This window comes from Rhinatrema bivittatum, chromosome 1 (assembly GCF_901001135.1).
Source record: "Rhinatrema bivittatum chromosome 1, aRhiBiv1.1, whole genome shotgun sequence".
Taxonomy (NCBI): domain Eukaryota; kingdom Metazoa; phylum Chordata; class Amphibia; order Gymnophiona; family Rhinatrematidae; genus Rhinatrema; species Rhinatrema bivittatum.
The window spans coordinates 359,066,810-359,093,780 of NC_042615.1; the positions used below are offsets into that span (position 1 = coordinate 359,066,810).

General features: G+C 45.0%; 1 protein-coding gene across 4 annotated transcripts in view; it reads right to left on the minus strand.

Moving 5' to 3' along the window:
* Positions 1 to 26,971, minus strand: part of BMP2K (BMP2 inducible kinase) — a 402,471-nt gene that overhangs the window by 227,960 nt on the left and 147,540 nt on the right. For all 4 annotated transcript variants that reach the window (XM_029600312.1, XM_029600318.1, XM_029600326.1 and 1 more), the window contains exon 7: positions 15,086 to 15,218. In XM_029600312.1, coding sequence (XP_029456172.1) covers positions 15,086 to 15,218 — 133 coding nt within the window. The remainder of the gene's footprint in view (positions 1 to 15,085; positions 15,219 to 26,971) is intronic.

The window sequence follows — 26,971 nt, forward strand, 5'->3', positions numbered from 1 at the left end:
CACATTGTGACTACGCTTCATTCCCAACCTCGCTGGCAGCGGGCTCTCAAGGGCCGCAAGAGGCTTCAGAGGAATCTCGAGAAGGAGCCGCAGAACGTCCCATCGGATGACTGAGTATTTATACTGATTAAGCTTGAAGTTCGTTCCTTACTTGAAAGTTTTTGAGTACACACTGGCGGTGATATTTTTGCTAATCATTACCCGTCAGGGGACATGAGGAGAGACGACAGACTTCCTCCATGCTCAACAGAAGCACAGGGTTTGTGCTTCAGGGATTACAGAAGGAGGGGGGAGGGGGTTGGGATTGTTTCTGTTTAACATGCAGGTGGTAATATGGTGCTGGTGCAGAGCTTGGTACCTGGAAGGATTTCCAGTGGCACATTGCAGCATATTGAACGGGAGTTTTTGTTGCCATGATGGCGCTTAAATTATATTCTCTTAATGTTAAGGGGCTTAATAGCCCGGGCAAGCGTCGCTTACTGTTTAAGGAATTAGATCGTGTAAGGGCAGATGTGGTTTTTCTCCAAGAAACACATTTGCGGAAACGATATTTGGGCTTAATGAAGCACCCTAAATTTCCCTATCAATACTGGGCTGCGGCTACTCCCGCTGCCAGGTACTCGGGTACCGGTATTCTTATACATAAAGATACGCATTTTGAATTCAAAGACCAGTTTGTGGATCCATTGGGTAGAATAGTTATGTTGAAATTATTACTGGGAGGGGAAATCTTTTCTCTGATCTCGGTGTATGGGCCTACTGACCATAAGGCTGATTTCCTTAATTTAATGAACAGTACCCTGTTTTCAAAAATAGAAGGATCTATAATTATCGGAGGGGATTTTAATCTCAGATTGGATCCTAGTAAGGATACCTCCTCAGGGACTAGTTCGGACCCTAGGGTGGCTAGACAAGCACTTAAACGTATGATGACAGGGATGGGACTAGTGGATATTTGGCGCACACGTTTCCCTAGATCTAGGAATTATACCTTTTATTCCACTCCACATAATAGTTATTCGAGAATTGATATGTTCCTGGGCAGTAGGAGTTTACTCCCTAGGGTACAAGAGGTGGAGATCGAGGCCATGGTGTGGTCTGACCATGCGCCTATTTGGTTTACATTGCACCTTAAGGATTATGATCGAGGGATACGATTTTGGAAACTAAATGATTCCCTTCTCAACGACCCAAGGTTTCTTTCTCAGTTGGAACAAGATATTCATGAATATTTACTGCTTAATGATACTGGGGAGGTAGCCGCCGGGACGGTGTGGGAGTGTTTGAAAGTGACAATTAGAGGTAAAATTATAGCTCGAGCTTCTTATGTAAAACGACAAAGAGCTCGTGAGCGATCGCAATTAGTACGGCAGTTAACAACATTAGAGAAAAATCATAAATTAAATCCAACTCGGAGGGGCTCACTTCAATCTATTGAGGTGGTGCGTTCCAAAATAGCTTCTATTGATAATGCAGCAATAGCTTATCAGTTAGAACGGATCCAGCAAAAATACTTTGAAGGCGGCAACAAAGCTGGGAAGCTCTTGGCACACAAGTTAAAGCGAAAACAAGATCAAGCTTCCATTGTAAAAATTAAAAGTCAGGAAGGTTCTATGATTTATGATGGCAAAGAAATACGACAGGGTTTTCAGCAATATTTTGCTGACTTATATTCTGCCAATGGGACGATACCACAGGGGGATATAGATAGTTATTTGGATAACTCAGAATTGAAAGCTTTAGATCCCTCTCAGAGGTTTATTCTTGAGAAAGATATTTCAGAATTAGAAATCCAGAAAGTAATTCAAGATTTAAAACCAGGTAAATCCCCAGGTATTGATGGATACACCGGCAGATTCTACAAACAATTTGCCCCTTTAGTGGCACCTATTTTGGCTAAGTTCTTTAAATCCTTAAAAGATGGCAACCCACTCTCTCCTACAGCCAATACGGCTGGTATCACAATCTTGGCAAAACCTGGCAGGGACTCCACGGTCTGTGGATCTTACAGGCCAATTTCCCTTATTAATCTTGACTTGAAGATCTTGGCAAAGATCCTGGCTAATAGGCTGAATGGGTTTTTGGCACAACTTATTCACCCAGATCAAGCTGGGTTTACACCAGGTAGACAGGCTAGTGATAATGTGCATAAACTACTGGATATGATTTATTTATTTATTTATTTATTTTATTTGTGATTTTTCTATACCGGCATTCACGGAGTTTGTATCATGTCGGTTTACATAAAACAAGGGGTGAGCAATACAAAACTATAACTTGAATGTATACATTACAACTTATAATAAATTATAACAAATTATAACAAGTGCTCAGAAGAAGAAGTTACAATAAAACAGGGATGATTCTAACGAAGTAAAAGAAGAGGAAGATAGAAGTTTAACAAGAGGTAGAACTTTGCGGAGGTTGTTAATGACTATATTAGTTTAACGGAAGATGATCAGTCTTGTTGTATTTAGTGTAGGAGAATCAGTAAGGTTAAGCAAAAGAAGATGCCAGCGGTGGCTCTTTCGGTGGATGCTGAGAAAGCTTTTGATGTAGTTCATTGGCCTTATTTATTTGCACTTCTACAACGCTTAAATTTTGGGACCAATTTCCTTCAATGGCTGCACCAGCTTTACCAACATCCTTTAGCGTGCATAAAGGTAAATGGGGGATATTCGTCCACTTTCGCAGTACAGAGGGGAACTAGACAGGGATGCCCCCTGTCGCCCTTGTTATTCACTATTTTTCTAGAACCCCTAGCAAACAAAATCAGGAATAACCCAGAGATTAGGGGAATAAAGGTGGGGGCCTTTGAGACAAAGTTATCACTCTTCGCAGATGATATTTTATTGTTGGTTACGGAACCTGAGAGATCTCTTCCGCTGGTATCTCAGGAATTGGAGGCTTTTGGTAAAGTCTTGGGATTCCGCATAAATTGGGAAAAATCCGAAATTCTTAATGTTAATATTCCTACTGCTTTGGAAAAATCTTTGAGGGAGAAATACCGATTTCGTTGGGCAAATTCACATATTAAATATTTAGGGGTTTATCTAAGTGCCACGCAAGATATGGTTCACCTCAATTATGACAGATTGTGGGCTCAGATTACCAGAGATTTAGAGGAATGGAATCGCTATAGGATATCCTGGTTTGGGAGAATAGCAGCTGTAAAAATGTCAATTTTGCCTAAATTTTTGTACCTGTTTCAGACACTTCCATTAGCCATTCCGAAACCCAGTCTCGCTAAATGGCAGAAACGCTTGTTAGCTTATATTTGGGGGGGCAAAAGATCTAGAATTGCCTGCAAGACTCTTTATCAATCCAAAACGCAGGGGGGTCTGGGTGTACCTCATTTAGAGAGATATTACTTGGCAGCCAGATTTAAAACTTTAATAGAGGGGCATAGAAATGCATTGCAGAAACCGTGGGTAGTGTTTAGCCAACAGTTGTTGGCTCATGTTCCACTATATAGTCTTTTATGGCAACCTAAAAAGACTTGGACCACACAGCCTTGGAAGGTCTTGCCACCATCTATGCTGCTATCTTTGCAGTTGTGGGATACCCAGAAATCTCGGTTGGTGGGGACTCAGGAATATTATCATAGCACTTATTTATATGCTAACTCATTATTTACTCCGGGCTATGAAAGTTCAGCATTCAGGGAACGGGAAAGGAGGGGTATTTGTACCTGGGGACAGCTATGGGGGGCACAACATATGGTAGGCTTTATGGAATTGCAGCAGAAATTTGGATTAGGGCAGCAAGATATGTATTTGTATTTACAGTTGTGTCATTTTGCTCATTCCCACAACCTATCTATACACTTCGCATAGAGCAAATCGGACTTTGAACGCTTATGTGTAAATTCACATCAAACTACTAAATTACTTTCAAATGTTTATGCATTCTTGGGAAAAGAACAGTATCAAACCCCCACCTATATAAAGGCCTGGGAAGCATATCTCCATAGAACCTTTACCCAGGGTGCATGGGAAGATCTCTTTTCTAATATGGGAAAGGGACTTATAGCCTCACATATTATTGAAAATTGTTGGAAAATGGTATTCCGCTGGTACTATTCGCCAGAGAGGCTACATCATATGTATCCTTCACTCACAAGCAGTTGTTGGAGGGGATGTCCGACAACGGGTAGCTTCTTCCACATGTGGTGGGATTGCACACAAATTCGCCCTCTATGGTTGCAATTGGAAGATTGGTTAACTCAATTATATCATTTTCCCGTTTCAATTCTCCCTCAACAAGCGTTACTGGGTTTTCCTCTCCATCAGGGAGAGGAACACACCAATACCATGGTTAACTTTATTTTTACAGCAGCCAGGATTGAAATTGCGAGGCGATGGAAATCTCCGCGACTCCCCTCACTGTCGGACATTCAACAAAAAGTGGAGCAAATTTATAGACTGGCGGAAATTACAGCATATCTTCGGCATACTGTGAACACCTTCAGGAGTATATGGAGACTGTTTTCTATTTGGAAGAAGCACCAGGATTCTTCTGCGGGAGCCTTACATTTCTAGCAGAAGGAAGAGACTTATTAAAATTTAACAACAGTTTTCAATGGAAACTTAGCCCGGAAGACTGCAAAGCATGGGATAGGCGATTTTTCTCTCAATACTTTGCGCTTTGGATTACGTATGCTATATATCACTCATGTTAAACAGAAAGGGTGGAGGGAGGGGGGAGGGTAGAGGGACTTGAAGTTTATACTTTTGTACTGCATCTTACATGTTGATATCCTAATGTATTAATCACAGATATAGTACATAAGTGAGTTCATAGCCATTTGACACGGCATTTGTTGCTCTACTTTAAATTTTTATTGTGGTGTTCATTACTATTTTTCATGTACATAATAAGATGCACAATTGTATGCAGATTTGAAATTTGTAATGTTGCAATATTAAGCAATAAAACATTTCAAATTAAAAAAAAAAAAGTTTTAATATAGGCTTCAGCTCAGTTATACAAACCCAATTTAGAGGCCTATGGGAAATCCCCTGAGGATCTTTCCCTTGGGATTTTCTATACTTTTGGTGCATTGGCCCAGGTGGGTAGAAAAATATTCTCTCCCCAGAACTTTTTTTTGCTCTCAGATTCTTTTTTCGCTTAACCTTGCTTCATGCCAGACGAAACACTTGATGCCAAGGGTACTCAGAATTTATGAGGTTTTGATTGAGTGGTTATAAATTGCTGCTTTTTATTTTATTTCAGAACAGCAGCTCAGGCTTGTCCTGGGTTGCCTAAAATAATGTGGACACCTAGCTGACCGGGGTGAATGCTTTTGTCCTCCCACTCCCCTCCGGGGAGGTATGAAAGCAAAATAGGGCTTAGAGGTTTTAAATAATTCAAACCTCCTCTCACTATAAGCACATGTGGGTTTACCTAGGCAGTGTGCAAAGCATGCTATTTGCTCTTCTGCATATGGACCTTTTGATATAGTTCCACATAGGCGACTTGTGAATAAAATGAGAAGCTTAGACATGAACGCCAAGGTGGTGGCATGAATTATGAATAGGTTGACTGACAGACAGTGTGTAATGGTAAATGGAACCTACTCTGAAGACAGAAACGTATTGAGTGGAGTGCCACAGGGATCAGTATTGGAACCTGTTCTGTTCAATATCTTTGAGAAAGGGACAGAAGGTAGTCTGTCTATTTGCAGATGATAATAAGATCTACAACAGAGTGGGCATGCCTGAATGAGTAAAGAGAATGGAAAGTGATTTAAGAAAGCTTGAAGAGTGGTTGAAGATTTGGCAGCTGGGATTCAATGCCAAGAAGAACAGAGTCATGCACCCGGGATGTGGTAATCCAAAAAGAGTTGTATGTGATAAGGGGGGGTGAAAGTTGTGCATAGACCAAGAGAAAGATCTTGGGGTGATAATGTCTGCTTCGCCATCTTCAGATCACCAATGTGACAAGGCAATAGCCAAAACCAGAAAAATGCTGGGCTGCTTAGAGAGAGGAATACCCAAGTAAGAAAAATTGTAATAATGTCCTTGTACAGGTCCTTGGTGAGGCCTCACCTGGAATACTGTGCTCAGTACTGGAGCCCGCATCTCAAAAAGGATAGAGATAGGACAGAGACAGTCCAGAGATGGGCAACCAAATTGATTTGGGATCAGTATGGGAAGAATAAGGAGGAGAGGCTGAAGGAGCTAAATACATATACTCTGGAAGAGAGGTGGTGCAAGGAAGATATGATACAGACCTTCAGATACCTGACAGGTTTTAATGATGCACGAACTTTGAACGTTTTCCATTAGAAAGATATTAGAAGAACTAAAGATCATGAAATGAAACTCCAGGGGGTATGACTCAGAACAGTTAGGAAATATTTCTTCCGAGACAGTGTGGTGGATGCCTAGAATGTCCTTCCGGAGGGGGTGCTGAAGACGAAACCAGTCAAAAACATTTAAAGGAGCATGGGATAAACACTGTGGATTCCTAAAGGTTAGAGCAGGGATATCCAATCTTTCAAGAAACACGGATCCCTTTTTCAGCTTCAAAAAGGTTTCACAGATCCCCAAACACTTCTCTTTAATTTTTGTATACCATCAGTAAAGAAAATGATATGCACTCCAGAATCATTCATAATGTATAATACTTTGATCTAAGCTGAATACATAACAGAGGGCAATTTCCAAAGCTACTTAAAAATTGCCCACATAATTGAATTTGAGGCCATTCCACCTTCCACTCTTGCTGTAATGGGGAAAAGGAAACAAGTTAAAAAATGTTCCAGGTTAACTACTTGGTATGGCCTGGAAGAAAATCTGCACTGGTACCCGTAAACTAATTTTCAAAGGGAAACTGCGCATGAAAAGTTGGGCTAGCGAGGAAATCAGTACTTTTGTTCCTACCTACTTTTCATCTGCTTTGAAGACGGTGCAAAGTACATGCATGAAAGTGTGCATGAGGATTTTAAAATTACATCTGTGCATGTATTTTCCCTCTACCAACCAAGCCCTGCTTCTTCCCCTCCCCTGCAGGTAAAAGTATGTATGCTGTTCACAGCATGGGTACTTTTACCCAGAGTGGCAATGAACAGCAATTTTTAAATGGCCTTGTTACATGGATAAACAGGGGCTTACCCATAAATGGAGGTTTTGAAACGTACCCTTAGCCTGCTTTTCTTTTATACTTTTTCTTTTATGATTCTTAAAAACACATACAGAAGATGATAGTCACAAAATATGGATTTTAGAAAAAGCAAAACACGAGCCTGCTTATCAAAGGGAAGAAAGCACCATGCCTGTGCCCCCCTAAATAACTTAAAAACCTAGCTGTTCTCTCATCGTCCCTTCCTCCCTGGCAGTCATCTTTCACTTCTTCCATGGCTCTCCCTCCCTTTCTTCTTCTGTCCAACATGATTCCCTGGGGTCCTCTTCTCTCCCCTGATAGACTACAATCCACTCTCACTCCCTTTAACCAGGTCAATCATAGATTCCTGTCCCCATGCCTTCATTTTGCTCTTTGCTTTTTTCCCATCTTTCCCCTCATATTGTCAACCAGTACCATTTCCTCCTTTGAGCCCTTCTACTCACTTTGTTGGTGCAGCTCTCTTCTCTCTCTCTGTCAGGCCAGTGGTAGAGCTTGAGGCAGTAATGGGGAATGTTTGTCATTGATCAGATAACCCAGCTTTTCTCATTATGCAGCAGAGGCTGAAAACGTCCTGAAAGCTACAATCAGCCCTTTTCTTCTCCACATCCTCATGAAGTGCAGCAATGTTTACAATTGATCCCTTATTCCCCACCTCCAATAATCATTGCAATGCAGTTTGAAGCTTCTCATGGATGGGGAATGACCCCTTCTGTCCTTCCTCCTCCTAGTCTCAGCAATATAGGGGTGAAGTTTTTTGGGCAATAATAGGCCCCATTCTTACTCTCCAAGCCTATTGCATCAGCTCAGTTAATCATAGGTAGAAGGAGCCCACTCATTTCTCTCTAGCTAAATTTTCTGGCATCCCTTCTGGAGAACCCCATGGGATGGTCTCCCGGATCCCTGAAGGTCCACGGAACCCAGGTTAGGAACCACTGGGTTAGAGGATGGCAGTGGCGTGCAGTGACATTTATAGTTGGGGATTCAGTCTCACTCCCTCAAGCCCCCTTTCCACTTCCAGCTTTCCCCCTCCAACTCCTGAGTCACCAAGAATCGCAGTAAAATCTGTTTCACAAAAATTGTGTTATACATGCAATATTAAGACAAATGGGAATGATGCTTTTTATATGTCAATATTAAAAATGGAGGAAAAAGAACTTCAGATGCCAATCCACAGGCAGCCGCTTAATTTCAATGCACATTTATTCAAAAAAAATTTTTTTTAAATAAAAACCCTGGGAAATTGCGAGTGTCTTCTCAATTGGTATATCCAGAGGTCTTCCCAATCGATTATTTGAGAACAGAGATATTCACATCTAAAAACGGGTCCTATATTGTCTCAATAGCTTGCGTACAGTATTTTGAGTTAATACTTATATAGCTCCAATAAAAGCTATCACAGCCTGAGAAGAATACAGTTTACCCTAAGAGACATCTATATCAAAACAACACTAACTCTCAGGACTCAAGGCAGCAACAACCCTACCCAGGAAAGAGCACCTCTGCAAATATTATATCAATAAAACATTTAAAAAGAGCACACATATCAAACATCCAACAATTAAAACTAATAGGGATATTTTAAAAATTCCCGGATTAGTTGGAGGGGGGGGTGTACAAACTTTACCCTCTCTCCTCTATACACATACTCAATGGCTTGCTCTTCACACACACTTACACTCAATGGCTTCTCTCCCCATCATACAAAGGCACTCTCTCAAACTCAGTGGCTCTGAGTCCCTCACACATACAAAGAAACTCTCACACTCAGTTCTCTCTCCTTCTTATATACACAGAAAAATCTCACTCAGTGGCTTTCTCTCCCTCACACACACACACACACCCTCTTACACACACTGGCTCTTACACATACACAAAGGCTCTCAGTCAGTGGCTCTCTCCCCCTCACAAACATGTACATACATACTCAAGCACTTTCTCACATTCAATGGCTCTCACACACACACACACACACACACACACACACACACAGGCATTCTCTCACATTCAGTGGCTCTCTGTGCATGTGCACACACACACACACACACACACAGATGCTAACACTCATTCAACAGCTCTCTCTCCCACACTCAGGCACTCACATTCAGTAGCTCTCTGCATACACACACAGGCGCACACACATTCAGTGGCTGGCTCTCTCCCTCACACACATACACCCTCTGACACACACACAGACTCTCAAGGTCAGTGGCTCTCTCTCCTTCACAAACATGTACATACATACTCGAGCACTCTTACATTCAGTGGCTCTTTCCACACAATCACACACAGGCATTCTCTCACATTCAATGGCTCTCTGTGCATGTGCACACACACACACAGATGCTAACACTCATTCAATAGCTCTCTCTCCCACACACACACACACTCAGGCACTCACATTCAGTAGCTCTCTGCATACACACACAGGCGCACACAAATTCAGTGGCTGGCTCTCTCTCACTCACACACAGGTTCAGGACTTCCCCTGCTCTTCACCATGATGCCAGATTGCAGGTCCTATCTTATTCAGCGCCCCCCCCCCCCCCCCCCCCCCCCCGCAGTGGCCTGCCAGGACTCGTCTTCAGCCGCTTATGGGATGGGCCCACGCTGGTGGCCACCGGATTGCAGGGTCTCCTGTCTTCTTCGTCCACCACAGTATGGGCTCCTCAGTGGCAGCCTGCTAGATTACAGTTTCCTTCATGGGTGGCATGGACTGTGGCAGGCGTGCTGATGCAATATGAACTCCTGTTGCTGTAGGGCCGATTTCACAAAAAGTTGCAAGATCAGCCCCCACGGCAGCAAGGGAGGACATTCACTTACACACAATTCCTTCTGCAAGCTGTGGGGGTAAGGAAGTGGAGGTTCAGTGCAGCATCAGCTTGGGCAAGGGTTTGGTTTATCCCTGCTCAACTTGAAAAAAGAAATGCAAAAATTAAAAAATTAAATAAAGAAAATCGGTCAGGGCTGGGGATTCACTGAATCCCTTTAAGACTGACTACATGCCACTGGCGGATGGAAATAAAGAAAAGGTATGGGGGTAACTTGCTGGTATGGCAGTTGCTATCCTCAACCAATAAGCCTCAATATTTCTGATGCAACTACAACATTGCTCTCCACTTCATTGGCAGGGAGAAAAGGGGAACTGGATTCAGATAACAACCAACGAGGGCCTCGGCTTTTACCATCTTGGGAACTAATAAGCATGGGGTAAACTGTATAGAGCAGCAAATACTACCCTTAATCAATAAGCCTTTATACTTTAGATGCAACTGCAACATTGCTCTCCGCTTTGACGGGGGAAGGGATGGGGGAAGAGGAATTGGGTTCAGTCAACAACCAATGCGAGCCCTGACTTTTACGGTCTGGAGTACTGATATGCAAACATAAGGGAAAAAGTACAGGACCGCTTCTACAACCAAGTTCATAAGCAAAGCACATCAAGCAGCATTTTCAGAATTTTCAAGGTGGCTCATCACCCAGTAAAAATGTTGCTAGCAGTAAATTTTTTATGGGTTATCATAAGACTTAGGCATAACCGCACGGAACAGCAGTTGCTATCCTTAAGAGAAACATGAGGGTGACCTGCATGGTGTGGCACATACTCCCATAAGAAGCTCAATAGGCAGACTAGATGAACCATTTGGTGCTTTTCTACTGTCACTGTGTTACTATACATATACACACACACACATACACATATCTATTATGAACTGTGCCCAGTAGGTTATCAGAAGAGGATCTCTCCCATGTTGAGGAAGTGCCTCATCTGCTGCTGGGGAACATATTTCCACAAGAGTTACTTAAGAGTTGCGGTTACTACCCCTACTACCCCTAACTAATCAAGCTAGATATTTCACTTGGATGCAGCTCCATCACTGCTCTCTACATTAATGGTGGGGGTGGAAGGGAAATAGAACCAAAGAGCTAAGAGAAACATATAAGTATGAGAAAAAATATGTGAAGCTTGCTGGGCAGACTGGATGGGCTGTTTGGTCTTCTTCTGCAGTCATTTCTATGTTTCTATAAGAGGAAACCCAAGCTGAAGACAGTTCCCCACATGCCACAAACCATCTCCGTTGCGCAGTAATACAACTGTAGCTTGAGTACTCCTCCATGATGAGCTCCTGGATCCAGCAGGATAAAGTGCCGAGGAGCAAGCAGTCCTCAGGGGCAAAGTATACCTGGAGAAGAGGGGAATGAAAACAATCCCTTCCCAAGAGTAGAAAACAAGGTGCCGAGAGAGAATCTATTAAAATTGCTTCTTGAAACGCGATAGACATACCTCCCATTCCCAAGGGGGATGAAGAGCACAACTTTAACCAGGTCATCCTGATCTTAGAATCTTAGTCTCCACAGTAAAGTGGGACACAGTTCTATTGGTGACATGGCCAATTGCTAATGGCTACATAGTTAGACACTACGGACACCATGACAACCAGGGTGCAGGGTCACCCTGGCCAGAGCAGCAAACCTGTAATGGTATGCTTTTGAGGGCTTCCACATGCAGGGGATCCAGAGCATAAGTCGATGTGGAAAGGGGCCTGGGAGGCACATTCTAACACTATATCCCCAGTATACACCACAAATGCAGAGTGAATAGGGCAAATTCTTGCCGAAAACCCATCTTCACCCCAGCGCATAAGCATGTAATGCCTTCCATCACAAAAGGAGCCACATATACCAGAGAGCAGAGAGGAACAGTGCTGCACTGCAACTGTAGTATCTTGTATCCTTGCAACAGTGCTCCATCGTGCCGTCTGTGACATGAATGCACTTGCCGTCACAGCATCAAATGGCATAGCAGCCCATGCCACAGCATGCTCTTTGCCACAGCCTGGATTGGACAGAAATCTACCAGTGCCTCCCGTGATGCACTACAAAAAAGCTGACTGTTAAGTGTGCCGTGACTCCATTCCCATTGGTGCCATATAGCGCCCATTAGTGCTAGACTCACAAGGGCACTGGATGGCACCCAAGACCCCAGCTGTCGATGGGCCCAAATGGCAAACAATAGCCTCTGCACTGGTGTGCTTGGCCTAGGCAGCCCAATTTCAAGGCATACCCCTGCACACGTGCTCTGACGATGCCCTGTATGGCATCTACCATGGAGGGAACAGCACCCCTTGCGCCTACAGAGACACAGTATTTGTGTTTATCTATATTCCGCTTTTTGGCACTCAAAGCAGATTACATTCAGGTACTGTAGATATTTCCCTATCCCCAGGAGGGCTCACAATCTAAGTTGGTACCTGAGGCAATGGAGGGTAAAGTGACTTGCCCAGGATCACAAGGAATGGCGGTGGACTTTGAACCCTGGCTTCCCTGGTTCGTAGCCTGCTGCTCTAACCACTAGGCTACTCCTCCATTAGGCACCCACCATAACATTGTCAGCGATAACACCCGTGGCACCAATGGCAACATTGACATCCTTGGCACTCCACAGTGCCAACAACTTTGGTAGCCTCCGGCAGTGACCCTGGTACTCAGATGGTTCGATGGTTTTGACAATATCAACTATGCCCATGAATCCCAACAGCGTCGTACTATGTCACTTGGTGATAGCCCCTTCGAGGGCATCACCCCCATGCACCCATGGCGTTCAAGGATGTCACCCCATGTTGCTCAATGGCACCCATAGCACTCAGCATCAACGGTGTCCATGGTGCAGATGGTGCCCATGGCACTCAATGCCATCCATGGCTCCTAGGATATTCAATAGCATCCAGGGTGTCTACTATGCTTGACGGCATTGATGGTGCCCACGGCACTTGACAGTTTCCGTGGAGCTCATGGTGACCATGGCTCCAAGGGCACTCGACAGCTTTCATGTGCCAAAAGGTAAATAAGGAAAAATTAAAAGAAAGGAACTGCTAGAGAAGACAGCTTCTGCAGCTCCAGAAATGACACAGCAATAGCTGTGAGGGAGAGAGTAAATCTGAAACAAACAAACATGGTTACATGGAAAAAGAAAGACTGAGGGGCTCTGCCTGGGAGGCGGCTATCAGTAGAGCATTTTGAAAGCTCTAGAATCTTTGAGATCAAAGTTCTGTGTCTGGCTTCATCGGATGACACACTAACATAACAATTCACCTCAGTCACACAAGCAGAATGCAGAACTATCATACACAAAGTGACCATGAATTAGAAACAAATATGTAGACAAAAACTTGAACTCTTCTTTGATCTGCTTTCCATGCCATCCTCACTATTTCCCCTCTTGTTTCCTGCACATTACTTGAGAGGGGAGAGGAAGGGTTGAAGCAGTAAGCAAAATGGATGTTTTCTGCTGCCTAAGAAGAGTCATGCCTTCTGCCCTACCCCCCCTCCCCAAAAATTGTAGAGGTGTGATCACCTAATGGAAGAACTAGCATTGGCCTCCCCATGACCATCTCCTCTAATGTACTTACTCTATTTCAAAGTTGCAGAAAGTCTGGCTGGCTTCCTATTTATAAGTAACATAGTAAATAGCTGTAGATAACGACCAAATGGTCCATCCAATCTGCCCAGCAAGGCAGGTTTGTAAGTGCCGCTCTGTGCAGTTACCTACGTTCAGAAAAGTTAAATGTATCCTAACTAGGGATTCTCTGTTTATCGTGCACTATTTTGAATCCAATCATGTTTTGTCTTCACCACTTCCTCCAAGAGGGCATTCTAGGAATACACCACCTTTTCAGTGAAGAAATATTTACTGATATTTTCCTACCTACCACCCTGGAGTTTCATGTGTTTGCCTGTGTATCTCCCATTTCCAATGATTTTTAATATTGCATTTTCCTACCATGGAAAATCAAAGCAGCTGGCTTATGCCAATATTATTTCCTTCTACTCTATCCAATTCCACTGGAATGTAATGGGAAAAATGTCTCAGAAAGATCTGTAAAACATGTTCGGGCCGATTCAGTTAAAACGAGGGAGAGCGGACGAACGCCCGCTCTCCCGGCTCGCGCACCGGCCACTTGCCGATGCACGCGATTCAGTATGTAAATTAGGTGGTGCAGCAGAAACGGGCAAAGGGAGGTGCTAGGGACACTAGCGTGTCCCTAGCCCCTCCTTTTAGCCCGGAGCGGCGGCTGTCAGCGGGTTTGACAGCCGACGCTCAATTTTGCCGGCATCGGTTCTCGAGCCCACTGACAGCCACGGGCTCGGAAACCGGATGCCAGCAAAATTGAGCGTCCGGTTTTCGGCCCGACAGTCGCCGGCCCAATTAAAATTTTTTTTACTTTTTACACCCTTCGGGACCTCCGACTTAATATCGCTATGATATTAAGTCGGAGGGTGCACAGAAAAGCAGTTTTTACTGCTTTTCTGTGCACTTTCCCGGTGCCGGCAGAAACTCTAATTTACTCTAATTTCTTAGAGTAAAATGTGCGGCTTGGCCGCATATTTTACTTACTGTATCCCGCACGCATACCTAATAGGGCCATCAACATGCATTTGCATGTTGAGGGCGCTATTAGGTGCCGCGGGTTGGACGCGCGTTTTCCGCCCCTTACTGAATAAGGGGTAAGGGAAAATGCACGTCCAAGGGCAGGTTAACAGTGCACTCCGTCGGAGCACACTGTACAGTATCTGCCTGACAGAAAGTTGTTTCTGGCTGCTTTTAAAAAGAAAATACCATACAGCAGTTAAAAGACATCATTGAGTAAGATATTCATCACTGATGTACATTCTTGTAAGTATTAATTTCTCTCTGAATTTTTATCTGAATAAACTTTACCACAGCTCTAGAACCAGTTCAGTACGGAAGACTATAATGTTGCACTTCTTATAAGGTCTGCCAATAGGCTACCAAGAGATTTAACAACAGTTTAAAAATTAAAAAAGTAACATTTGCACAGTTAGCAACCACACACACTGCACACCTGAGGTAGCCAAAATAAAAACTAATTTCTTAATCACATCCATGCAATTTGCAAAAAGCTTCATATCAAAGCAGCAAGTAAAGAAAGGTACTTACTTATCAAACAGTGTACTTTATGGGGATAACGAGAATTATCTGGGATTGTAAAATTTCCATCACATATAGCAACTTGGCTATCTCCAAAAGGAAGGGTAAAGAAGCATAGCTTGTACAATAAGCAGCCAAGTGCCTGTAATGCAAAAGACAAAAGTATTCAATACAACAGTCCTATGTACATGCAACATAAAATAATTGCCAAGGTAACTTAAAATCACAATTCACCATCTTTATGTTGTTTTAGTACAATTAAACTTGTACATCAAACTGTCTTTAAAGGGTTATGTTTGCTTCTACTATATGTAAAAGACCTGTCATCTGAGAAATCTGAATTGTGAATTTACATTAAACTTTGCAGAATATGAAAATATGGTAGATGTTACTTTCTAATCTATGACCATTGAATGTGGCTTTACAGACCACACAGGTCTCAACTCCAAAACATTATTATTTATCAGAACATGTTAAACTTGCCATAGAAAACTAAATTAGCATAAGATTTTACCCAACTCAGACTATATGAACAAAATTAGAAATATGGTTTAAATGTTGCCCCTGTTCTGGTGGATGGGTCTGGAAGGCAGGGGTACACAGGGCTAACACCTCTCTCTGTGTTCCACAGCTCCAGTGTTGGGTCCTTTCCGATGGGGATGGGATTTGGGAGGAAGGGAAGAATACTCTTCTCCAAGGCCCAAAGTGTGGTAGTGGAATTTTGTTTTTTCTCCTGGGAAGGTCTCTCTTACCTCATGTAAGATGGAAGCATGTGCCAACAAAATACTCTAGGACTCTCAGAATGGGTGTCCAAACAAAACTTTACTGCCGCAATTTCTTCAAAATCAACTGTGGCATAATATATACCAGTTCTTGGCAAGCAACTTGTTTACACAGTCCTCCAACTTTCTTTATCTGTGCATGTCCCTCAGCAATTGGGCCAGGGAAGGACTTATCCTCCAGAGCTTGGAAAAGCAAGAATACCCAGATGGACAGGGGTCTCCTAAATTGGGCAGACAAAAATCCCCTTCCAAAATACTGGCAACAAAACAAACTTCCACACTATATAACTCCCACCTGTAGCTCTTTTACTCAGAGCAAAGACTCCATATGGGGGTCTCCGAAATTATTCAAAAAAGTCTTAATCACAGTTTTCTTTTTACAGAGAACACATGGGATCTATTGAATGAATGGTCCAGACAGCAGGGAACAATCAATTCTTCAATTTTTCCCCACACCAGGGCAGGAAGATTGGCAGCAAAAATCTTCCTCCCAAATCCTCAAAATAAATTCTTCACTCAAATGTCCAAAAACTGAAATTCTCTCTGCATTAGGTCACCAGCAACTAGGGATGTACAGACCAAAAATATGTTTCAGTTCGTTCATTCATTTAGTTGGGACTCATTCATTTCATTAGTTTCAAAACGAAAAGAAAAAAAAAGTCATTTGTTTCATTAGTTTAATTCGTTTTCCGTTAAAACATATAGAAGAATTATTATAGTCTATATAATATGCTCTAGAATAGTGAATTTTATATCAATTGTAATGAAACTTGGAGAAGAAATCATCAAAAGGGGAAAAGAATTGCATGTTACTTTAGAAAATGACAAAATGGCATTAAAAACACTGGCATAAACTGGCCTAAGGCTTTGCAAATGAGTACAAGGATTATGGGCAGAAGTTCTCTAATGCAATGTAAGTGAAGCAAAGAAGCAGTAAGAGGAGGAAGAACACCTCAAGATTTAGAAAGAGATGGCTGCCCATCAATAGTGTCATGAAAAGTTGATGGCAGCATGAGAGGCAAAGTGGTACCAAAAGTGGCATCAGGACCCTAAGGCAATATGAAGAGGGAATGAAGCAGAAAATGTGGCAGAAAAAATTCCAAGGTACAGATAAAGGGACCAAGAATCAGAAAGAGTGATATCAAAATAAAGAATTCAAAAGCATGAGAGAGGTGCACAGCAGCACCCCAGATTGGCAAGAAGACCTCAAAGTGTAAGAGCTGGAGTATGCCAGGAAGATAAAGGCTGAAATAAGTTAAGAATATAAAGGTGTAAAATCTGCACCTAGCAGCAAAGCTGAGCGGCACAAGGATCTGAAGGTGTAGGATGAGGGACAGAGCATTAAGGAGAGTGGCAAGGGAGATACCAGTCATTCTGTTGGAGCACGCAGACAACCATAGAGGGGGCAGATGACTCTTTCTGTCAAAGTATGGCTATACCAGGATGATCCCCCAGTCTAGTAGAATATGTTTGTGTCATGGAGTAAATCACACGTTATAGCTAGGTAGTAGGTAAGAACATATGAACATAAAAAATTGCCATACTGGGTCAGACAAAGGGTCCATCTAGCCCAGCATCCTTTTTCCAACAGGGACCAATCCAGGCTACAAGTAACTGGCAAGTATCCAAACACTAAGTAGATCCCATGCTACCGATGCCAGTAATAGCAGAGGCCATTCCCTAAGTCAACTTGATTAATGGAGAAATTACTTACCTGAATTTCGTTTTCCTTAGTGTAGACAGATGGACTCAGGACCAATGGGTATAGTGTGCTCCTGATAGTAGTTGGAGACGGAGTCAGATTTCAATCTGACTTCAGTACTACATATACCCGTGCAGGGAGCTCAGCTCTTCAGTATTCTCCTCGAAAAGCAATAGTGGATATATGTGTGTTTTGATTAACCTGATTAACCGAGAAACGCAGACACCCGGTAGCTATGGGTGTCTTAACTAGGAGTAAAGACTGGCTTACCCTTGTTAGTCTTGCTCTCGGGAATTGTCACCCAAGGTTTCCGTATTTTGAGGCAGCTGTGGGCGGGATACTGAGTCCATCTGTCTACACTAAGGAAAACGAAATTATCAGGTAAGTAATTTCTCCATTTCCTAGCGTGTAGCAGATGGACTCAGGACCAATGGGATGTACAAAAGCTACTCCTGAACCAGGTGGGAGCCTGCCCATGGCCCACTTAGTACTGCCCTTGCGAATGCTGTGTCCTCCCTGGCCTGAACATCCAGGTGGTAGAACTTCGAGAAGGCGTGAATGGAGGACCTTGTCGCCACCCAACAGATCTCGGCAGGTGACAGCATCTTGGTTTCTGCCCAGGACACTGCCAGGGCCCTTGTGGAATGGGCCTTGACTTGTAGAGGTGGAGGCTTGCCTGTCTCTACGTAGGCCGCTTTGATTACTTCTTTGATCCAGCAGGCAATGGCTGCCCGCGAAGCTGCTTCCCCTTGTTCTTCCCGCTGTGAAGGATGAATAGGTGGGTCCATCTTTTGTACGGATTCCAATCTTTCCAGGTATCGGACTAGGCATTAAGATGGCGTAGAAGGCGTGAGTCTTCCGAGTCCTTATGCTCGTATGGAGATGGCAGCGCGATGGTTTGGTTTAGATGGAAATGAGAAACCACCTTTGGAAGGAAGGAGGGGACAGTGCGTAGCTGTATGGATCCCGGTGTGAATCTGAGGAACGGTTCCCGACAGGCTAGTGCTTGAAGCTCGGAGATGCGACAGGCTGAACATATTGCCACTAGAAATGCAGTCTTCAAGGTCAGGAGTCATAGGGTCAGACCGCGTGTGGGTCTGAAAGAAGCTCCCACTAGGAAGTCTAGTACTAGATTGAGATTCCATAGGGGTACCGGCCACTTCAGTGGTGATCAGATTTGCTTGACCCCTCTCAGGAAGCGGGAGACGTCTGGATGGGAAGATAGACTGTCGTCGTCCACTTTGGTTCAGAAGCAGGCCAGCACGGCCAGTTGAACCTTGATGGAGTTGAGAAACAACCCCTTCAAGCCGTCCTGCAGGAAATTCCAGGATCATGGGAATTTTGACTGTCCACGGAAGTATGTCAGTCTTCACACCAGGTTTCGAATATTCTCCATATTCGTACGTACGTTAAAGATGTGGAAAACCTGCGTGCTCGGAGCAAGGTGTCAATCACTGTCCTCGAGTATCCGCTCTTCTTCAGGTGAGTCCTCTCAATGGCCAGACCGTAAGAGAGAATAGAGTTGGGTCTTCGTGGAGGATCGGTCCTTGCTGGAGCAGGTCCCTGTGTGGAAGTAGACACAGGGGGTTCCTTGCCAGAAATCTTTGCATGTCTGCGTACCTTGGCCTTCTTGGCCAGTCCGGGGCCACTAGAAGTACTAGCCCCTGTGGTGCTCTATCTTGCGGATGATCCCGCACAGTAGTGGCCATGGAGGAAAGGCGTATAGCAGGTCTTCCTGTGGCCAGGTTTGGACGAGGGCGTCAATCCCCTGGAATTGAAGGTCTTATCTGTGACTGAAGAAGTTGGGAACTTGGGAGTTGGACCGGTTTGCCAGAAGATCCATGGCTGGGGTTCCTCAGCGGTCTATTATCAACTGGAAGGCTGTGGTTGACAGCCTCCATTCCCCTGGGTCTAGACTTTCTCTGCTGAGGTAATCCGCAGTAACGCTGTCTTTTCCTGCGATGTGGGCGGCTGAGATCCTTTGCATCCGCCCACGTCATTAGGGGGTCCATTTCCAGGGACACCTGTTGGCTTCTGGTTCCTCCCTGGCGGATGATGTAGGCCACTGTTGAGCGTTGTCAGACATGACTGACAGATTCTCCTCTGAGTCTGTGACTGAATCGTAGGCAGGCTAGTTTGACTGCCCGGGCTTCCAGTCGGTTGATGTTCCATTCCGACTCTTCCTTGTCCCATTGCCCCTGGCCGTCAGTTCCTGACAGTGAGCTCACCACCCTCGTAGGCTTGCATCCATGGTGAGCAAGACCCAGGTTGGTGGGGATAGCCTCACCATGGATGCAAGCCTCTTGCTCAGATGGTCTTCTAGCAACCACCACAGGAGCTGGATCCATACTTCCGACAGCAACTGGAAGCGAACAGTGTAGTCCTAGGACATCGGGTTCCATCGTGTGTATGTATGGTCGTTGTGGAAGGTAAGATGTTAGGTTCGAATGGGATATAGTGTGTGGGTGTGGGTTGTGAGCAGATATTTTAACTGTAGTATTTTTTGTTTTAAGAGGATTCGTTGGCGAGTATAGTTTTGGCGAGAATTTATCCCTGAAGAAGCCCGTTGTTTTCGGGTGAAACAAGGATCCCTTGTCGGATGAGTCCATTGGACAGTGCTGATTCTACATTTGGACACTGGACATTGGAAGTTTCTACTGAATGTGTCTACCTTTAAGAGATGATATATATTGTAGACCCAGTGGTCCATAATAATTTTTTGATAATGTGATTTATTTGATTTTTTGTTTATATTATTTAGGCTATTTGCACATGATATTGTTTACAATCTAGTGATATTTACTGCATTTTTGAACTGCATGTCCATGTACATTTTTGATTAATGGATTAATATGGAACTAAATATTTGTGGGTATTATGTAATACATTATGTGGTATTTTAGTGGTTGTGATTGAATGGTGTGGATGTGAATGAGTGTATGAGCTAGATAGTATTTATTGTCTAGTTAGAATTTTTATCATGTGGTCTCATGAATAAAAAATGTTTGCACAGATTAATGTGTGATGTGGTATAAGATTTGTGTGTTCTCTTATGTAGATGTTATTGTATAGGAGGTACAACGCCATGCCTCCCTGCTTGTTGACATACCATATGGCTATCTGTCTGTCAAATTGGATCAGCACAACTTTGTTGGACAGCTGAACTCTGAAATCCCCTAGCTTGTACCTGATCACCCAAAGCTCCAGGAAGTTGATTTGACAACAGCGTTCCTGAGCGGGCCAGAGATCATAGGTGCTGAGTCCATCTACATGAGCTCCCCACCCCAGTGTGGTCGCATCTGTAGTTAGGACAATTTGGGTATGAGGACTTCGAAAAGAGATCCCCAGTTCCAGATTTGAAAGTACCTACCAACAGGACAATGAGTCCTGGAGAGACGGGGTGATTCGGATGCAATCCCAGAGGCTCTGAGTGGCCTGGCGCCACTGCAACCTCAGGGTCCATTGGGCTCTGCGCATGTGTAAACATGCCAAGGGAGTGACATGGACTGTTGTGGCCATATGGCCCAACAACCTCAACATATGCCAGGCTGATACCTGTTGGATCTCTGCCACAATGGTTGCCAAGGTGACGGTCCTCTGGTGAAGCAGGAAGGCCCTGGCCTGAGCCACATCTAGCAGGGCTTCTAAGAAGTGCAACTGAAATGACAGGCTGAGATGGGACTTTGGGTAGTTGAGAACTAATCCTAGTGACTCCAACATCCGAATGGTCAAGCACATGGATCTGGTGGCCTCTGCCTGAGATGTGCTCTTGACCAGCCAATCGTCCAAGTACAAGAAAACATGCACTCCCAACAGGCAGAGGAGCGCCAACACCATGGCCAGGCATTTTGTGAAGACCCATGGGGCCGACACGAGCCCGAACAGCAACATCCTGTTCTGGAAGTGCTGTTTTCTCACAAGAAATCGGAGACGCTTCCTGTGACTGGGGAAGATCTTGATATGAATATATGCATCCTTTAGGTCAAGGATGCATAGCCTGACCCCTTTTTGCAAAAGGGGGAACAAGGTGCCCAGGAAACCATCTTGAACTTTTCTTTTCTTAGAAACATATTCAAGGCCCTTAGGTCTAGGATGGGACAAAGTCCTCCTGTTCTCTTTGGAATCAAGTAGTACCTGGAGTAGAATCACACCCTCTTTGCCCTGGTGATACGGGCTCAACCGCTTTGGCCACTAAGAGGGAGAGTTCCACTAATAGTACCACCTGGTGCTTTACCAGCCCCCAAAATGGGCATGGAGGGCAATTTGGCTAGAAACCCAATAGGTTCAAATGGTACCCCTGACGGACGATGGAGAGAACCCACTGGTCCATGGTTATATTGGTTCACTGGTTCGCAAAGAACCGCAGCCTTTCCCCAACTGGAGTGACCATCGTCCCAGGTATGGGCAACTGACATATGCTCCCTATGACTCATTCAAAATCCTGTCCCCAGAGGTGACTGAGGAGCAGACTAGGGCTTGGGGGTTCTCTGATGTCTAGGATGGCCGCGGGAGCCCTGGTGTTGACTGGAGCAAGGGGGCAGAGGATATTACTTTTTATTGAAAGACAGACTTCCTTGGCTCTGGTCTTGCCGGCCTCCTAGAATATAACTGGTCCGGAGTACTGGCAGAGAGTTGTAGGAAGGTTTCATGGTGGTCCCGAAGTTGGGTCACAGTGTCTCTCACCCTATCTCTGAAGAGATTCTCTCCAGTACACGGCACATCAGCAAGTCGTTCCTGTACCTCTAGTCGGAGATCCGAGGCCCGCAGCCATGCCATTCTGCGGGTGCCAATTCCCACTGCACAGAGTCTTGATGCTGTCTCAAAAACATCGTAGGTCGCACAGACCTCGAGTTTTCCATACTCCAGGTCCTTATGCACCAGCAACATAAGGGTGTCCTGCTGCTATTGAGCAGCTGCTCGGTCATCTCCTGCACCCGATTCCAGATGTCCCACGAGTACTGCCTCATGTAGAGCTGGTAGGCAGCAATGCGAGCAATTAGCATGGCACCTTGAAACATCTCCCTCCCAAAAGCATCCATTGCTCTATGGTCCTCTCTTGGAGGCACTGAAGAATGAGTCTGAACAGATTTGCTTACCTGTAATAGGTGTTTTCACAGGACAGCAGGATGTTAGTCCTCACATATGGGTGACATCACAGGATGGAGCCCAATCACGGAACACTTTTGTCAAAGTTTCTAGAACTTTGACTGGCACCTACTGGGCATGCCCAGCATGGCACTAACCCTGCATCCAGCAGGGGTCCCCCTTCAGTCTCATCTTATAGTAAAAAGTACATGCGAAAAATAAAATAAGAAAACGTAAGAGAACCCAACTCCGCGGGGTGGTGGGAGGGTTTCATGAGGACTAACATCCTGCTGTCCTGTGAGAACATCTGTTACAGGTAAGCAACTCTGCTTTCTCACAGGACAAGCAGGATGGTAGTCCTCACATATGGGTGAGTACCGAGCTGAGGATGCCCAAGCAATACACCAAATACACCCAAAAGACGTGCAACAGGCACAACAACAGAGGAGGAATTTGGTAAGGAGGGCATCCTGAAACTCTGAATGGCTTGGAGGAAGGATGTTGGGTAGTTAAACTGAAAATAAGTTGCGTAGAACAGATTGACCAAAGATGAAATCTTGTCTGCCAGCCTTATCTAAGCAATAATGGGCTGCAAAGGTATGGAGAGAACTCCAGGTAAAAGCCTTACAAATATCAGCAAGCGGCACCGAACGGAGGTGCGCTACTGATGTCGCCATGGCCCTGATAGAGTGTGCTTTCATACGGTCTTGCAGCGGAATGCCTGCTTGCTGGTAGCAAAAAGAAATACACTCCGCTAATCAGGAAGAGAGGGTCTGCTTTCCCACAGGATTTCCCATTTTGATGGTGTCAAAAGAAACAAACAATTGAGTGGATTTCCTGTGGGCCAACGTGCGATCTAGATAGAAGGCTAGGGCATGTTTGCAGTCAAGGAATGCAGAGCCTGTTTCTCCTGGGTTTGAATGGGGTCTGGGAAAAAAGGTAGGTAGGATGATGGATTGATTAATATGAAATTCCGATACTACCTTTGGTAAAAACTTAGGGTGAGTGCAGAGCACTACCCTGTCATGGAGAATTTTGGTGTAAGGCGGGTAGTTAACTAAAGCCTGCAATTCACTAACTCTGCGAGCGGAGGTGATAGTGAGAAGAAAAACTACTTTCCAGGTGAGAGCGGAGATCACAAGAGTGGAGAGGCTCAAATGGAGATTTCATGAGCCGCCCCAAAACCACGTTAAGGTCCCAAGCAGGGGCCGGAGGGCGCAGTGGAGGTTTTAAGTGGAGCAAGCCTCTCATGAAGCGTTTTACTAAGGGTTGTGTTGAAATAGCGACATCCCCCATGCCCTTATGAAACGCGGCTACCGCGCTGACATGCACCCTGATGGAGGAAGTTTTCAGGCCTGACTGATAGGTGCCAGAGATCGCCCAGAGATAGCCCAAAAACTTCGCCGTGGAACAAGTGAAGGGGTCTATGGACATGGAAGTGCACCAGACCATAAACCTCTTCCATTTAGAACGATAAGACCTTCTCATGGAAGGCTTTTGTGAAGCTACCAGGCCTCGGGACACAGACTCTGAAAGGTTAAGAGGTTGGAGTATTAACCTTTCAACATCCAGGCAGTCAGAGATAGGGCTTGGAGGTTGGGGTGTCACAGGTATCCATCATTCTGAGTTATCAGAAGCGGATCCCCCCAGAGGAATGTGCCGGTGTACTGATAGGTCCTGGAGGATTGGGAACCACACTTGGCGTGGCCAGTGAGGGTCTGTCAGAATCATTATGCCCTTGTCCCTCTGCAACTTCACAAGAGTATTCGATATGAGTGGAAGTGGAGGGTACACATAGAGGAGACAGCTGGCCAATGAGAGGGCGAAAGCGTCCCTCGGTTGCGAGTGGTGGCTGCGAGTTAGAGAGCAGAAGTTTTCTACTTTGCAGATGTGGACTGACACAGAGAAGTCTATGTGAGGGTAACCACAACGTTGGAATATTGTGTCCGCTACCATGGGGTTGAGAGACCACTCGTGCAGATGAAACGTGCGACTTAACTTGTCCGCCAACACATTGTCCACGCCCGGCAAGTAGGTGGCTAAGAGGTACATCGAGTGAGAAAAGGCCCACGCCCATATCTGTGCAGCTTCCTGACACAGGAGGTAGGAGCCTGTTCCCCCTTGCTTGTTGATGTACCACATCGCCACCTGACTGTCGGTTTGAATCAGGATAGCTTTGTTCGATAGGCAATCCTGAAAAACCTTGAGGGCATATCTGACTGTCCAAAGCTCCAGGAAATTTATCTGATGTTTGGCTTCTTCTGGAGACCAGGTTCCCTGAGTCTGTAAGTCGCCGACATGAGCAACCCACCCTAGGTTGGAGGAGTTTGTTGTCAAGGTAATTTGAGGTTCTGGAGCCTGAAATGAAAAGCCTAGAAGTAGACTGGAGTGTTGTATCCACCAGGCGAGCGACAGATGGAGCTGTGTGGTAACGTTAACAGTGCTGGATATTGGTTGTCAAGCTTGAACCCACTGGGATTTTAGAGTCCACTGCATTACTCTCATGGCTAGGCATGTCATTGGAATGACATGCACCGCGGACGCCATTTGACCCAGTAGTATGAGGAAGTGACTAGCAGTTGAGGATACCCGAGTCTGTAGATGTTGCACCAGAGAAGCCAGGGTGAAAGCCCGATCCTGAGGGAGGAAGGCTTTCGCCTGTATAGTGTTTAGGTCGGCCCCTATAAAGGAAAGGGTTTGGGATGAAACTATCTTCGATTTGGGATAGTTGATAAGAAACCCTAGGGAAATCAGGGTATGGAGAGTGATGGACACCCTGACTCCTGAGGAAGGCTGGAACTACCACAAGGCACTTGGTAAAGACTCGTGGAGTGGACGCTAGGCCGAATGGTAGTACACGGTACTGGAAATGATGAGGGCCGACCAGGAATCGCAGGAATTTGCGATGAGATGGAATAATTGAGATGTGTGTGTATGTGTCTTGGAAATCCAGAGAGCACAGCCAATCTCCTCTTTGTAGAAGAGGAAGTAGAGCGCCCAAGGTTACCATCTTGAACTTTTCCCTTTGTAGATACTTGTTTAGGGCGCGAAGGTCCAGGATTGGACGAACGCCACCTGACTTTTTTGGGATGAGAAAATATCGGGAATAGAACCCTTGCCCCTGTTGGGAGGGGGGCACTGGTTCTATTGCCCGGGACTGGAGGAGGGTTGAAACCTCCTGTTCTAGAAGGGAAGAGTGGTCAGACGATCCCCATGTCAGCCGAGGTGGGGAGTACGCTGGTATAGTCAGGAAGTTGAGGTGGTAACCCTGAGTGACTATCGCAAGCACCCACTGATCGGTGGTGACTGTGTGCCAAATGTTGGTGAAATGGCACAATCGACCGCCGACTGGTACAGATGGAAGAGGTCCCGGCTGAGGAGCTGGCTGGGTCTTCTGAGGTCGGGATTGCCTGGACTGACCTTTTTGATAAGGCTTGGAAGGGCGACCTTGGGAAGCCGGAGGATAATACCTTCTTGGTTTGTAGGCCGGCCGCTTAGAGTCTCGTCTGAAGGTCTTCTTGGAGGTGGACGAGAAATCATCAGGCACTGAAGAAAGTTGACGCAGCGTTTCATGGTGGTCCTTTAGCTGCGCCAGTCTCCTGGATTTTGTCTCCGAAGAGGTTATCACCAGCACAGGGCAGGTCAGCCAACCTGTCCTGTACTTCTAATCTTAGGTTGTAGGTTTTCAACCAGGCCCACCCTTCTTGCACTAATCCCCGCTGCGGATACCCTAGAGGCAGTGTCAAATATGTCATATGCAGCGCGGACCTCATGCTTGCCCGCATCCAGGCCTTTTTGAGCCAGAGCATTAAGCTCATCCTGGAATTGGTCAGGTAAAGATTCAGAGAAATCCTGGATCTTCTTAAAAAGGTTTGTGTTATACTGGGTCATGTATAACTGGTAAGAATCAATGTGAGCTATAAGCATTGAGCCATGAAAGACCTGTCTGCCAAAAGCATCTAGGGATTTCTGCTCCTTCCCTGGAGGTATGGAGGAATGAGGTTTGGAATGCCGTGCCTTTTTCTTGGCTGATTCCACAACCATAGAGTGATGATCCAGTTGTGATCTCTGAAACCCAGAAGCTGACTGTACAAGATAGGTGGCATCTGTCTTTTCGGTTGACAGGCGGAACTGAACCTGGGTGCTCCCAATTCCTCTTTAGATCAATTAGGATTTCATGAATAGGAATAGACATGATTTCCTTAGGAGCATCAAGAAACTGGAGTACTTCCAAGCATTTTGTGCCTTGAATCCTCTTCTGTCTGAAGTTGAAATGGAATTGTCTCAGACATTTCTTTAATGAAGTTAAGGACAGATCCTCTGGAG